Source organism: Aythya ferina (genome assembly GCF_964211825.1).
Source record: "Aythya ferina genome assembly, chromosome: 3".
Taxonomy (NCBI): domain Eukaryota; kingdom Metazoa; phylum Chordata; class Aves; order Anseriformes; family Anatidae; genus Aythya; species Aythya ferina.
In genome coordinates, this window is record NC_140298.1 from 34,037,409 (window position 1) to 34,053,894 (window position 16,486).

The following is a 16,486-nucleotide window of genomic DNA, read 5'->3' on the forward strand; positions in this document are numbered from 1 at the left end:
CACTGGCACAGCTTGCTTTGCCTGGGAAGTTTCTGGTATGGATGGGCTTGAATAATACGTTGGGCACATATCTGTCAGGAGAGACTGGCCCTGACTGACTCTGCTGGTGTATGAGGATGGACCATCAGATCTCATAAGGTCCTTTTTACTGCCATTTTTCTGCCATTGCTGTGAAACCGGCTTCTTTGTGACTAAAACAAAGCATCACCTTAATTTTTCAAAAACCATAAAACAGGCTTAAGCAGAGCAAATAGATTTAGATATAAAACCCAAGGGACTGGCAGCTCTATTGGAGACCATAGCTTTATCCAGAAACCCCAGCCACTTCCTCCCCTGCTGAATAATTCAGAGCTTCATTTTCTTATCTGCTTTAATCTGGGTTTGTACAAACCAGCCCTGCTGTTAAGTAACATGAGCGAGATAAAGAACAACAAGGCGTCGCTGTGCAGGGGGAGCCTCAGCAGGCAACACACATCTCTTCTTTGCACTGCCACACTCTGCAAGAGAGGAACTGGCATCTCCACTCCACTCTGGCCCACTTGTTTTCCTCCATCTTCTCTCCAAGCTCCTTTCCCCACAAGGATTCAGTAGGTGCCTGCCTGGACCGGCCTCTACCTGGAGCAGGGAAAGCCAAGCAGCGCTAGGGAACAAAAAAAAAAAAAAGCCCCCAAGCTCTGTAATAGACTTTTCATGACATTTACTAAATCTTTTAGAAGTTTTCCTTCTTTCTGCACTAAATATCGGTTGCTTAAGATAATCTGCAAACCTGTAGAACGGCCATTAGGAGCTCCCTGGTGACTAGGTTAATTCACAGTAAATTACAGTCACTGCCAAGGAGATTGCAGGGAGGTTAGGAGGAGATTGGAAGCGGCAGGCAGTAAAGCACTGTAGCATTTACCAAAAAAAAAAAAAAAAAAACAAAAACAAACAAAAAAAAACAAAAACAAAAACAAACAAACAAACAAACAAAAAAACAATAATCAAAACTCTCCCTTGTAAGGAAGGTACAAGGAAGCCAGACACTGAATGCATGTTGGGATACAGAGATGCTGGTAAATACTGGGATCGACCCTGGGCAAGTTCTCTGAGTGACAGACCAGCAGCTGCCATGCCTGGGAAATGTGAGGAACAGCCACAGAGAGACTACCCCTTTCCTGACATTTTTATTTTAAATGAGGTAGCACCCAGTAGTGCCAGGCAAGAACCAGAACCTCAGCTGCACCGGGCACTGTACACATGGGAAGATGTTCTTCAGACAAACAACCTTTTCCACCTTCCTTTCCCCTTCCCATCCTTCCATCTTTTCCGTTTTCACTGTTTAAATGGTGGCAGTGACCTCTCTCCAACCCCAGTGAATCCTAGAATCATTAAGGTTGGAAAAGACCTCCAAGATCACAGAATCACAGAATCACAGATCATCCGGTCCAACCATCCCCCTACCACCAATGACACCCACTTGTGTTGCTGTGAGTACACGGGCTATTTAATAGCCCAAATGTTTGCTAGTGCACTGAGAACACCACAGCTTAGAGGCAGGTCCTCTAAGTTCCTGATCCTGGCAACAACAATGTATTTTTAAGTATAAAACAGCACATTCCCTGTGCAAGTCACAGCTCACTTTACCTTCTTTCTTCTAACTCATTTCAGAGCCCAAATCTTTCTCATCCATTTGGCTACCTTGATGTTGAGAATAAATACATTTCCATAATCATACCTCAGAGGGGAAAAAAAACACAATCCAGGCAGCCTCCATATTACACAAAAGGTTATTTGAGCCACATGCAACACTTAAGCTCTGTGACAAAATTGTGCCTGGAGAGCTTCTTAGAAGATGCCAAACAGGGGTCTCCACTGTAGGACCGTCCCCAGGACCACCACCCTACCGTGCCTTCTCTTCAGCCTCCCACCCAAAATCCATTTCCCTTCCCTTGATATTTCCAAGGTGTCTTGCACCAGCTGCTGCTCCGGCTGACAGTCAACATTCAGATCCCTCCAATACTCTGGCTGTGGCTTCCTTGCTTACAAAGCCCTGGTATTCAACACAGTCATGTTAAGTTGGTAGTAGGCCATCCTCCACAGTGCTATGGTCTCCTGCACAATTCACCTGGATTCATACCTCTGCCATCTACCCCAGGAAGATGTACCAGGCAGCTGCTTTAGAAAGAATTTAGAAAATTCCCTGACTGCAGACAACAACCTCTTCTCTAAAATGGACACCAGGCAGCAAGGTGTAGAGGCCCTGGAAATGCAGACATCCACTCTTCACTCTCTCCCTTCACTCCCTCTCTCTCCAACAGCCTCTGGTTCTTTGATGACAAACTTTCATTTCTGCTGCTACTAAAATTTAACTGTACCAAAAACTAATTTGTGCCTTTTTGTTCTCTTCCTGAAAATATACATATTAACCTATCAGAAAAGCTTCCTTTCTGCTGCCAACCGGTATCAACAGTCAATCAGAATCTGTCAACATAGCAATTTTATCATCTCAAACTCTGGTAGCAATGCAGTCGTCATGGGAACCAAAATAGTAACTATGGAATAGCTGCCTTAGTAACAACAACAACAAAAAATGTGTTGGCATAAAATTGCATTTGTAGTAAATTTCAGTTAACACTTCAGAAATTAAACAGTCGCTGTGTGAATCCTGGAGACTGTAAATTCAAGGGCCCTCTCCAGGGGAACGGTGGCTTTCAGAGTTCCCTGAGATCTAATCTTGCTGCTGGTCCATTGTGCTGCGAGTTGAAAGAGGAGGAACAGAGAGAAATGGGTCTTTTTTTTGATATGGACATCTGTGTAACATGAGATTAAGGATGCAGCAGCTTTATCCTGCTTGAAGAGGCAACCTGCATCTCTTATGTAGAGTTAAATTTGTGATGCTGGGCAGAACTGCTAACTACAGAGACTTTAAAGGCAGCCTGCTTTAGTCTGTGTGAAGATCCGAAAGAACATGACCATGGGCAAATAGCAGGAAGAGAAACATGAAAACTGCTGTACCAGAACAGACCCATGGCCCAATGCTCTGGGGTGTATCAACATTTCAAAGTGAAATGCATATTCTCCAAATGCTTTTGGTCACATATGCATAGATATTCATCTTTGCAGGGTGGTGGGTCATTCCTCTAGCCCATTTGATGCTCACGCTGTATTCCCAAAAGCAAGAGAACAGAAAGGCAGATTATGTCTGAGAAGAGCACTTGCTGAGTTTTTCTTTTCAGTGTAGGTTTAATACACTTGGTGCTTTTATCCCCTCCAGACCTCTGGTTTCTGTCCTGTAACACCTTTGGAAATGGAAAAAGTCAATCCTAGTTTTATTTTGTATGTGGCCTCTGAAGATTCTGCCAGATCTCTTTGCATTGCATAAATGACCAGGACTCTTTTAACAGCGAAGATGAATAGCTAATTTCCAGGACTGTTTTTTAAATTATTTGTCAAGGAGCTGAACATCAGGACCACCCAGAACAGCAGGTTCAAATCCCTGCATTGTCTTCTCTTCCCTGTATCTGCTAATGGATAAGTCGTATTCCCTGCCACTGAAGACATTCTGGACAGTTGAGGGATGAGGGTCATAAGAGTCCTCAAAAGAGTCAAGAAGTTCCTTATGAATGGTTTCAAGGTCCTTTTTGAAATGAAAGCACCGTTTGATGCAGTTTGCCAACATCACCAAATAAATAGAAACCACATCTGGCACTAGAAGTGTTGAGCCGTAGGAGGTTGGAGGCTGGAGAAGAGGCAGGGAAGTATCACTAGCTGCTTACACCAATTTTATGTTCTTCAGAAGTCCAACTTTTGTTTCTTGACAGAGAAAAGATACTATGCTATATAGATCTTTGGACAGGCAGTTTACGTTTTTTAATACTCTTGCATTCACATGACTAGTTTGTTATTGGCCTCCATCCAAGGAACAGTTTTATTTAATCTGTGCTGTATTAAAATTGTAAAACCATTCTGATAAAATGGGATGGATAGCTAGTTAATATTAATGTTTGTCTGCCTAGAATAAGAGGTAGTTTAAAAGTTTGTATAATTGATGCATCACAAGATTACAATCCGTTCACTTTAGCTTCAAGACTTGTTCTTCGGAACAAGGCCATTGAGATTGCTGACTTGCAACAAGGGCCAGTGACCCAACCATCAACCTCCTGCTCCAGCAGACGATGGTCTCAAACAAAACACAATCATTTAGAATCATATAAGTGGAGTACACAACTTAAGTGACCTTTTAACCAGATGAGTTTGTCCTAGTGACTAGTTACCTGGAGAGAGCACGTCCAGAGGAGAGAAATGGTCAGAAAGGTCAAGGAAACTTTCCACTCGTCACTGTTCTGATATCTTTTTGAAGCCTAAAGATGTGAGGGTGTCTTGAGATGCTCCAGAGAAATCAATAAGAAAATCTGCTGGAGCAGTAACAAAATCTGTGTCATGTAAAGTGAATTTAGACCTAAGGTTTAATGTCTTTATCTTAAAGGGCATCTCTCTACATTCTTCCCAGCACTGTGATAATACAGTGAAGAATGGTCAGAAAAGGTGTTTCTCAAGAAGAGATGTGAGTGCTGGAGGGTTTGGAGGATTAACCTTTCAGTTCTGGACACCAGGGCTCAAATACAGGCTTTGGCATTAGAAGTGGCTACGAGTAAGTAAGGGCTGTAACATTACCAGCATGGACAGAGCTGACGAGGTTACAAAACAGTTTGTGTGATTAGCCAGGAGCCACAGCAGAATCAGGGACAGAAGTGAAAACAGATTAGAAACGATGCAGCTTTGAAGACAGGAACAGGGACATTGGGTAGAGAATAAGGTTAGTTTTCTCAGATGTGTTCCTGTATAAATAAACAGGAGACAGGGGATGGGGTTGAGGTGGTAAAGCTGATCCCAAAGTAAAACTGAATGTGAGAGAAGGATTGGCCTTGGGGGCAGTAGCAGGCCTAGGAGGCATTAGCAGGCCTAGAGTGTCCCCATGTAAGATAAGTTTATGACCATTATTTCTTTATTTGACACTTTTACCAGTCTCTCTCTGTCACTTGTCCCTACTCCCTATCATCCTCACATACGGAAACATTTTTTCAAGCAAAGGTGGGGGTGAGGTGAGACACTTTCCCAAACATACCATTCAGGAGAGTGGAACACTAACCAGAGGGGTTGTATGAAACCTTGAAGGACCATTCAGCTTCAGTGACTGTTTGCCAATCTTATTGTGCTCTCCTGTGTATATGAACCATGCCCCTACAACCCCTGAAAGAGGACTGCTACCATTCTCACTTCCAAAATGTAAAAGAGAATCACGACTTCTTGTTGTGTCAGGGAGTTCAGGGTTGCCCCTGGTGTTAAGGGTGCCTCGCTACTGCCTACACTGCTCACATCTAATCCTTGAAGGTTTCTATATCCCCTATACACCTCAATTAAAAGGTTTTATAGAGAGATTTAACTCCAAGCAAAAAGAGGTGGGAATACTCCATAACCCCACTAAAATCTACCAGGATGAAGAAGGCTTCAGGAAGGGCAAATGAAGAAAACAAAATCAGAGCTATTTTAGGAGACAAATGGTACATGTGAACAACAACCAGTTTGTCACTGGTCCTCAGTGCTACCCCTGGCTCAGGAGGTACTCTAGCTGCAGAGCACAGACAGCTGAAGACAGAGCACGAAGGAACATCATCACCTAATGGTTTATTGCTGATACTCTTCTCCAGGCATCAGCTACTGTCATATACTGGATTCTGAGTGAAGTGGCTCTTGAGTTGCACCCAGAGCAGCTGTTTGGGTGGTGGTCGCATCCTGAATTCCTGGAAGACAGTACTGACTACATGAGCTAGAAAGGAAATATCTCAGTCCAAGATGAAATGCTGTAAGTAGTTTGTACTGACTGCTGTCTAAAAGTGTGGGTTTACCTTTGACATTTCCAAGAAAATGATGCTGAAATCAGGTCTGCAACTGCTTACTTACATTTGCAGTTACAGAACATGTGATTTTTGAGGAAAACTGACCAATTGGTGGCAATTTTCCCTTATTTCAAAGTAAGAAACCAAACTGGGAAGGCATCTCTAAAACACTCTACATGGCTATGAACAATAATCCCTGCGATGCAGCAGCACTCAGGTGAGGGAGAGGGCATGAATCCCCGTCTCAGCCATGCACCCACCCCAGCAAAGGCACAGACCCCAGCTCCAGTTGGGTGACAAGCTGTCTGAATGCCACAGTGAGAGGAAACCCAGGCCTGAAATGGTCTCCCTGCCTTGCTTTGTGCGGCACCATACTTATCATTTGATGCAATTATGTCATTAACTAATTTGCAAATTTGCATAGAACCATTAATTTAATCTTTAAATAAATAGTATGGATTTAGCGCTGGTGAAAGCGATCCAGATTAACTGCTCCATGAATGAAGCCCCCTGCTTATCTGTGAGACAGCAGCAGGACAAGCTTTATCCACACACTGCCCTGCCAGCAGACTGCAATGCTGATTTGACAGATACACGCACAGCTTCATCTGAGGACTTTGAGGAAGGAGCTCGGCTCCACGGCTCAGGCACCTCACCATCTCTCTTGGGCCAATTAGTGCACATAAAGGCAGAAAGTTTGCAAGGAGGGCGGTTGGAACCGAGCCTCACTGCTTGAATTTCAAAATCGTCGGAATTAAAGTGATGAGCAAGTTGTCACAGGGAGCCAGAAATGGCCCCTCTACAAAACGAGCCCTACACAGCTGTGAGCAGCCACAGCAGAATAACGCTTTCACACATCCTCCCGCTGCCTTATTGTCCTATGCCACCCACCTCACCGGAGCTATTTATACCCTGCTCCACACAAGATGCTCACACCTCCCTAGAGACAGGGAAGACAGACAAGGCATCTGATGGGTGCATTATGACAGCTCAACTGATCGGATTACCCTGGCTGCTGGGGAGCTGCCCCCGCAGCCACTGCTCTCTTGCCAGTTGCACAGAGGCAGCAGTTGGGTTGAGGAGGGGCAGAAGATCCATAGATAGCTGCCTGCTGGCGGATGGAGATGGATTCCCTCATCTACATGTAATAGCTGGGTGGACTGACAACTAACAGCCCTTCTCCCTTCAGCTGGAAAAAATCACAGGGCACGAGGAGGAGGATCCATGCTCTTGCTCCAGTGCATTCATGAAATTCCAGGGCAGTGACATAACCATGACAACTACTGCTCTGCAATCACAGCCGTAAGGACTAGGAGACAGCTGTGGCCAGCCATGAGGAATGGCAGACAAAACCAGAGGAAGAAAATTGACAGGAAGGGAGTGAACTCACAGCATGTGCTGTGAAAGCAGACCTGGCTTCCTTGCACTGCTGCCGAGGAGGCGTGCTCAGTGGCAGGGCACACCTGGACCAGCCAGTTGGCTCTCGGCTGCACTTGTTATTCTCTGCGACCTTTCAACATGACTCTTGACAGAAAAATTACCAAATGCAATGCACTTGTGACTTAGTTAATTTGCACCTGCATCTAATTTCAGACTTGCTAGAATAAAGAGCGGTTCCATAATCAAAACAGGAGGAAAAAAAAAATAATAACAAAATAAAGTCAGGTCTGCTACACACCAGCATCCGTGGTGGAAACTGTCCCTGCTACATGCACAGCCTGGTGCAGGAGCTTTGCACTGCTGGCAGACAAGGCAAAGAAGGGATGAGGTGAGACCCTGGGACTCAGGCACGACCTTCTGGGGGTTCACAGTGGTTCCTGTTGGTGCCACGCTCCTCCCTGGTTTCTGAGGTAGAAATTGCTTTGGACTTCTGAATACCTCTGCATTTTCTTTTGGGGACATTGTTGTGAGTGGTTTACAATGGCAAGAAAGTCAAGAACACTTTGGATTTGGCAGTTCTTGCATGACTCTCAGGCCTCGTGGCACCTGCCCCCAGGCTGCTCCTGTGCTGGCCCTGTGGAACCCAGGGCTGGCCTCAGCCCACCCAGCCAGCCACCTCTCCTTCAGAGCCTGGGGCAGAACTGTGACAGCAAAAGTGCTCTTTCTGAAGGAAAACAACAAGGATGATCTTTTATTTTCCTCTTATCCAACTCCTGTATCCAGCTCTCCCTGAAGAGGGCCTATCTACCTTGTGTCCTGCAGTATCCTCCCTGCACAGACCCTCCTGCAATGTCTCCAGACACCCTTTGCATCTTAATGACCCCATACCACATGGCCTAGCTCCAGCCCTGCCCAGAGGCTGTCATACGAGTCCCTGTCAGGCTCCATGCTCCCAACCCATACCCAGCCTCCTTCCTACAGCCCACCTTCCCTCAGTGGCTCCAATGGCTCCGTTGCTCCTTTGTCGCAGTCGCCCAGCTCCCTCCCCAGTGAGAGCAGTGACTAACCCCTGCCACCTCCTCCCTGCGGGGAGCTGGAGGCCATACGGATACACACACAGTACAGAGAAGCCTGCACTTTTCCCCTCTGGACAACCATAAGCCTACAATAAAGCTGCATGGGGAAAGCAAATCAGGACATAAAACATTTTGAGATCTTCAGATGAAAGGGGTTAGTACATCATTAACATCAATTTCTTTGCCTGAGACACATGTTAAGCACAGGATTGGGAATATGTAAGTCTGATGTTTCAACCTTGGCTTTCTCACTGACCCCTCATCTCTAACCCTGGTCATGCATTTTAATACCATTGCCTCCATTTCGTTTCTAAAGGAAGGTGATCCTAACTGCCCTGCCTTGCAAGGCTGCTGCAATTGTGTAATTAGGTATGGCCTGTGGGTCACCGTAAATGTAAAGAGCAATATGTAAGCATTATCTATTTATAATAGCTTCAAAATGCAGTGTCCTATGACAGCGGGTGTACCACTGCAATGTGCTCCCAGAGGAAATCAGTCCTTCCACCTCATGGCCTTGCTTCTCTCCACACTAAAGTGCAGTCTTCGGCAGTCTGTGCAGGGAATTTCCACCCATTACACCTGAAGCAATCAAGAAAAAGGAATTTCAGATGCTGTCTCAGGATGTCCTCATACCACAAATGCATTTATCGTGCTGTTATCCAAAGGGATCTCTCTGCACTAGAATACACTCCCAGGAGGCAGTTGCTCACTCACCGAGGGAGAACTGTGCAAAGCATAACCACTGACCCATGCTGATCTTCCCATCAGTGCTGAAATTTCCTACCAGTGATATCCTGCAGCAACAGAGCTTGGAGGAAAAGTCTGGGTGAAGGATATGCGCTTCTGTCTTCAAAGTAACAGTTGAAGCAGACTGAGGCAGATCTCACACCAGAATCATGAGAGAGAAAGACTACAGGGAGCAAGGCAAACTCAGGGCACTGCCTGGTGTAGAAGACTTTCTTCATAATGCAATTGACTCTAGCAAAGCCTTCGCTTTGGTCAGCTTTTGAACTGTTTCACATTCACGGCGCTTGTGCTGAAATTCTTTCTTTTGTGGTTTCTGTGCCAATTAGCCTTTATGTGATATGCTCTGAGTGTTTAGAACAACTTGCACGGAGATACTGGAGTCTTCTCAAGCCACTGTTACTCCTGCCTAGGTAATTACCTACAGACCTGCTCCTGTGAGACGAGCACCCACCTTCCAGTTGGCATCCATCCGTCCTCCTTCAGTCTTAGCAGAGGCCAGGCCCTGAATACACCGAGCAAACCAAACATCTAATCCCTCGAGGTGGTGCCTCCTGGGTGAGGTTGAAGGCGTATTAGCGATGCAGTGTGGGAGAGCTTTAGTTTATCTCAGGTTCCAGAGCTATCAATCCAGCGCTGCGGTTGTGAGATGCAAAATCTTTAATTAACTTCTGCTCACTTGCTACCAGCGCTGGTGGAGGTGGGTGGATGTGATTGTCGCTCAGGGGAGGATTCTCCCCTCCCCCTTCTTTTGAATTCCCTGGCAATTAGTGCTCTGTATAGAGCAACATAAATAGAGCTCCTCCAACCCCAAGGGTTTAGCTTGGTTTTGTTTTGTTTGGGGTGGGTTTGCCCTCCTACCTGTTCTATCAAATACCAAGCAATTTATGGGCCACTTTACATTTATTTGCACACCCTTTTGCATCTTAACTGACAACCTACGTGCTTTTCTAATTAAAATTTTATTGGCTTTTCTATAAGTGATATACCTACAGTAAGTGAGCACAGTTCAGTACAGATAACATGTGGTTTGTTTAGCTATCTTGCGGGAGATTATTTCTGTTATCATTGTAAGTTGATTATTGTAATTATTGAAAGAGAGAAGGCTGAGAGAAAGAGCATACAGAAGGAAAATGGGGGGGGTATTAAAAGATAATAATAAAAGATAATAACAGTCTCCTTTGTTCTTACTTCTTTCTCTTGACAGCCTACTGTACATGCTAAATTCCAGTTTAATGTTAGAGTCAATCCCTCCTGTTGCTAACACACCCCCATCAATAACACAAGGTCTTTAAACCCTCAATGCCTGCAATTAACTTCAATACCAAAGAATACTGGGGATTGTCTCTCCCCTCAGTACTGCCAGCCCTACTAGTGTCACAGAAGGCTTCTTTTCACCTCCTTATTCTGAATTCACTTGATAATTTTAACACTCTCTAGAAAGTGTATGGCTTAAAGATACATGTAATTGAAGATAAGAGTTACATAGGGGGGCATAAAAAGATGGGGGGGGAGACAAAGATTATATACTGAATCAATAACCATGCTATTGGGCCATTACTTTGGGGCCAGCATGTGTGATGTAGAAACCCATGAAGGCCCTGAAGTCTCAAGCAGTTAATGAAACACTGCTCTACCTTGCTGTAGTCACGAGGGACCTATTTTTCAGAGGCACTTACATCCCCTGCTCTTGTAAAGTACAAAGCAATTGGAAGATGCTGGGCAGCTCTGCAAGGAAAATCCTAACTGTCCCAAGTGAGAAGATTTTTTTGCACGCTTCAGATGGATGCTGGCCAGTGCTTAAACATCTGGGGGAGGATATCAGAGAGCCACCTTTTCCCCACCTTGCTTTTTGCTCTCGTGGGAAGTGGAGAGATCCTCTTATAATTCAGGTGGTGTTGATAAGTTGACTTTTTTAGATGCTTTGATCAAGGCTGCTGAGGTTTTCAAGGTCCCAGACTTTGAACTTGACAATGTGTCCTCTTAAAACTTGAGGGGAAGATATGGCACAGTGAGCTTGTGCTCTTGAAGCGGTTGGGACTGCATCGGTGTTTCTCACACCCTGATGACTTTGTGCCCAAGTGGGTCAGCAGAAAAAGGAAAAGCATACATCCCTGTAGGGCAGCACCACAGTTAGCAGTGGGGGTGCATGTTCGCATCACTATGAACTGGGTATGTCCCTCCAAACCTTCCCCATCAGTCTGCAACCCCCCTCCTCAACAAGGGCTAGCATGAGGTCATGGTCAACAGAGTCAAACGCTGCAGAGACATACAGCATCTCCCTGCAGGAGGTCTGTCCTCCGGCCGTCAGAAGCAGAAGTGCCACAAAAGCAGCTTCATTTAATGTCCTGGCCTGACTCCAGACGGAGCCCCTGTGTCATTCCAGGAATACTGCGAGCAGCAAACCTCCCTCAGGTCAGGGGGTCAGCGCTGAAGCTATTCAGCCATCAGCTATTCAGATGTTTCTCAGAAAATCCTCCCAACAGGCCAAGCCCCGTGAAACCAACCTGAAAAATAAAAACCAAGAAATCAATGCTGTGCTCTTTACGGTTTCTTTGCGGTAAATAAATACTGCATTACCTACACTGTGCTCACATGAAAGGATTTTCTTCACTATGGGTAGTTACTTGCCTCAGAATATTCAGCATTTGCTTCTCCTCTTTGCCAGAGGACCTGATTTGTGATGTCGCATGAAACTTCAAAATGAACTGCTCCCACACACAGAAAAGGAGACTAACAAGCTGCATACCCTTGCCCACCTCTCACAGAGAGGGAGAGCTACAGCCCGTGTTATTGCTTTATAATGACACGACTATTTATGGTTGCAAAGGTTCTTGCCAGGGTTCTTCTAGTGAGGAGGAGACGGGCAAGGCAGTGCTTTGAAGGTCAAAATAAAATGGGCAAACCAGACGAGTGTTTGTTCCGGGCAGTGTGGTGGGAACATAAGCCCCTTGAGATCATCTGTGAACCATAAAAAGCACCAGGATCAAAATATAATTTTCATTTGAGAGGTAGAAATCTGAAGAACAGACTGAAAATAATGTAAAGAATAACCAATTTTACCATGTTTCTTTATATAGCAGTGCCCATCCTGACCTACATGCAGGAAGCAAAGGAAAATAAGAAAGTGAAGGGAAAATACTTTTAAATTAACCCAGCTTTCTCAAACCATTTCGAATAATCAAACAAACAAGAAAGCCTGAACCGTCACTCACTCTTTGGATGCAAGCTCACGTCAACTTTTATTTTTCTGAATTGATTTGCTTGTTTGTATTCCTTGCCATTTTTATTTTTTTGTCCCTGAAAGTACCGTAAAAGCCAACTAATAGGGGTACAAAACGGTAATGTTTATGTTCATTGCAGAAACTTGTATATGATGCAATTTGTTAAGATCTTTGCCATTCCCCCAGCAGTGCGTCAGGTTTGTCTAACACCCAGCCCTTGAGTTACGGTTTTACAGTGCCGATTTACAGCGTTATAAGTTTAATATAGTGGTGCATTGTAAAAGGGCTTTTTTTTTTTTTTTTCTTTAATTAATATTTTAGATCCCCCGAGGAAAACACCACAGGGGCACGTGGCAGGAGCGGCGGCACGGTTTAGGGCGCCTGGAGCGCAGCCACGGAAAAATCACCTCCTAGGGGAGCTCCGGGACGAGTCCCGGGGCACGGCTCGGCCCGGCTCGGCCCGGCTCGGCTGCCCGGGGCAGCGCTGCCCCCTGCCGGCCCGGCTCGGAGCCTCGGCTCCCGCTGCAGCGGCTGCGGCTCCGCTCCCAGCGCCGTGCGCCCGCTGCGCGCACCGGGGTCGTGGCGGTGCCCAGGGACAGCGGCAACACATCCCTCCTGCCCTCGGGGGACCGAGCGAGCATCCTTCGCAACCCACAATCGGTTTTAAAAGCGCGCTCTCGTTAATGGAAAAATTACTGACCCCACCCAAGATTATAGCAACCAGAAAATGAGAAGAAATCCACAGGCGCATCCCCTTAATTCCCTGTCATCGCCAATGCTAGCATTAAATTGTAAACAAGTAAACAAGCTCGCAATTTAAAAGGTGCCAGCCTGTGTGTGCAGGATGTAAAACACCAGCCCTAAGCTCTGGAGTTATCTCCTTCGTGGGTCTGGTGCTCCTGGGAAGACCTTGCTGCCAGGCTTGTGCCAAGCGCTTGGGGTCCCTCTGTGAAGCCTCCACCTCTCCAGAGCTCACCTCCAGCCTGACAGCCCTGATAGACCTCCTCTGAGACAGCTGGCAACATCTGGGCAGCCCAGGGAAAAGCAGCAGCATCGCCAGTACTTTTTTTAGCCTCTTAATTTGCCATTCTCCAGCGGGTTGTTTTCCCAACAGACTAGTGGGATCTAACAATCATGCTTGCAAAACCAAGCTGTATTATCTCACAGTGGAGGTGGTGCTGCAGAAACAAATTGCAGAGTGCGCTTCAGGGATGGAAGAAAGAAGAAATGCTTTGGCTTTTTCTGTAGTCCTTCTTCCATTGAGCCCCCCCAGTCCAAACAGCACCCACCACCAGCCGGGTCTCTCATTGGAGTCGGCTCCAGCTTCAGTCCTCACTTCTCTGTCACCCTTCTCTCCTTCCCTAGAACACCAATTTGTCTGATTGTTTGTAATTAACTGCAGATTATTGTGCACAGAAGTCCAAAGAGGATAATTAAAAACAGCTCAACCAGCGGCAGTGGAAAGAGCCGGCTGCCAAGGAAGAGAGAGCAGCGCACAGCAAGCACACCCACGCTTTCTGTGCACCCAAGTGAGCTGGCAAGGACCAGTGATGCTGGTAGGCACGGGCAGGCTGCAGGGTGCTCCCATCCCATTAAACAATGAGACCAGCGGCCCTGCGAGCATAACACGCACCTAGGTCCATGGCAGCAGCCTCGAAGCCCTGAGCAATTTCCTCAAAAAGTCCACCAAGCGGATTGGAGAAACCCAGCTTTTCTGCTTTCCCTAGCAGCATCTCTTTTCAGACAAATTGTCGGTGGAAAACCTTTCAAGAAACCGTCTCGCTGTGAAATACGCTTTGGTTGTTTGAAATAAAGGACATGGGCAAATGCTGGAGCTGATAATACAAAGTGCCCACTCAGTCCTGTGTCAACACAGATCATTTTTATACACAGTAACAGACAACTTGAAGTGTTGAGGAAAAGCCTGAGCAGGAGAAAAGTACACATGATAAATTTAAACCTTGGAGGACAGAGAGCTGGAAGTGGAGTTTTATTGTAGTAGAAGGATTTTTTCGCCTCTTCGTTTATACCAAAAAGAATTGCAGGTCAATTAGAATGAAGAAAAGTCTTTCCAGTTGTATATGGAAAGCTGGCTCTAAACTCGGAGCTCAGAGCCTCTCTAAGATGCCACCTGTGAAAAGGAACAGCCTATGAGTGTGCAAAAGGAAGGAGGATGAAGGAGTAGAGAAGAAGGGGATGTTTTCAGGGAGGACTGCCATTTACCTCTACTAGTATGTCAGAAATAATTAAAATAGCTTTTCCACTTAAAAAAAATGAACCATTTATTTAGAAGGGGCTACTGAACTTGCCCCACTATAGGCATGGTCAGGGTTTGGTTCAGGGACAGCTGAGACAAGGCAGTTGTTTCTGCCAAAAGGAAGGGACTTTTTGCCTTGCCCTCTTTCTGTTTCTTTCTCTCTCCCCTTCTCCTGGCCCTGTGGGAATGCCTTTTCCCTCGAGACAATTTCTTTTGCTTACCAAACCCTCCAGTGTATTATGTGAATTGTTAACCCAGCAGGATATGATCCTATTTTCTGCAGTGTTTTCCTGCTGTCTTGGTGAGTTAAGGTCACTCAGGGTATGACGCTGGCAAAGTAAGAAACTAAACAAGAATCTTTCTCCAAAGGAATACCAAAAATATGCCAAAGCCTGGTAAAATGGTTCAGTATTTTGCTAGAAATAGACCTTGAGTTAATCCCAACCCTGATCTGTATTTTGGTGATCGTCTTGTTCCCCAGATAAAACCAGCAACGCAGAAGTGACAAAAATGAAGAATAAAAAGAATAATTGAACTGCTTTGATTATCAAAGAGAGGTTCAGGATGGTCCAGCTGTGAATATAATGAGCATCTTTTGTTTCCTCCATAGGAGACCTGTAGGGATACTGTTGGTATAAAGGTACCAGCTCAACAAACCAATAAGGCATGACTACAGGAACTGTGCCATGCTGCTACAACAAAGTGTACTTCAAGACACAGACATAATATTTTCTCTGAGAAAGGTGGAGCTAATTGCAAATTCTCTTAGTTACACTGAAATCTGCTTCTTGGCTTCATTTCTTAAAGCTGGAGCCAAGGAACTCTGAACAGCTGGGATACCGGGGGCAGAATGGAAAGAAACGGGAATTCTGTGCAGGAGAAAATGCAAAAATCGAAACTGAATAAGGCTTAATACATCAAGGATGAACTCTGCTTTGACATTTTTTAAATAATATCCCACAGCCTGAAGACACAATGCTAGATGCTGTGAGAAAATAGCTCTCCTCTGAAGCTCCATGTTTCAAAAGAAGCAAGGCTTATAATCCCATTGGATGTTTGTTTAAGAACTAACACATTTAGTAGCTGTAAAACCTTACTATAATGTATTGCTGTTTGTCCACTAAATCACATTACACTCTAGCAGTGGGATGTATATTCTGCTTTGCCATCCTGCCTGTCCTCAAAACTGGAGCTTTTTCACTGAGTGTACCACCAGCATTGTACTGACCGTGTTCTAGACCTTGTATTTAGGGCTGGTCAAAAGGGTTGTAAGAAACATCTCTGAAAAGTCTGACCTCCTGCCAGGCAGCTTGGGAGCAAAAAGGCAAGACTTGAGCTGAGGTTAAAAAAAAAAAAAAGGATTGGTTTTGTTTTTGTTAGAATTCAAGAAGCAAAGCTGACTCCTGAAATAGGCGACTGTGGGCTGCTCATTGATTCCAGTGATGCAGTGCCTTCCTCACAGGCTGCTGCTCTGTGCCATGCTACAATGGGCAGGTCTGAGCCCTGAACCAACAGGCTTCATTTACAAGGAGATTCTCCCTCTTGAAGCCACCCTGCTTTGTTGCATTTGCATGGATCTTTTCCACTGAAGACTACTGCAAGAGTCACTGATGCTCAGCTACACACTGAATCTGTTCTTGGGTGGACTGGTAAGTCCTGATGTCCCAGCATCTGGGCTGCTAAAATGTGACAGTTTGAAGCCTCAGATCTTCAGGTCAAGCTTCTCATTTACACCACTCCCTGACAGGCTTTCATCCCATCCAGAGAAGCTGCTCTCAGTGCTTAGAAAGTCATCCTCACAGCCCAGTCTTCAGTCCCTCTGATGAGCTTCATAGCCAGTTGATGATTTTATAGCTCCGTCCCTTGCTGTGGATGTGCCAGATCCAGAACTGACAGTCCTCAGTATTCAAATCAATAAACAGTGCCCCG

The 16,486-nt window shown here is 45.5% G+C and overlaps 1 protein-coding gene across 1 annotated transcript in view; it reads right to left on the reverse strand.

Annotated features, from left to right (window-relative positions):
- Positions 1–10,702: 10,702 nt before the first annotated feature.
- The window catches only part of LOC311434725 (uncharacterized protein), a 59,962-nt gene continuing 54,178 nt past the window's right edge, over positions 10,703–16,486 (reverse strand). Inside the window, exon 5 of the mRNA XM_084515051.1 lies at positions 10,703–11,583. Within this exon, the coding sequence (XP_084371177.1) occupies positions 11,532–11,583 (52 nt within the window). The 3' untranslated portion in view covers positions 10,703–11,531. The remainder of the gene's footprint in view (positions 11,584–16,486) is intronic.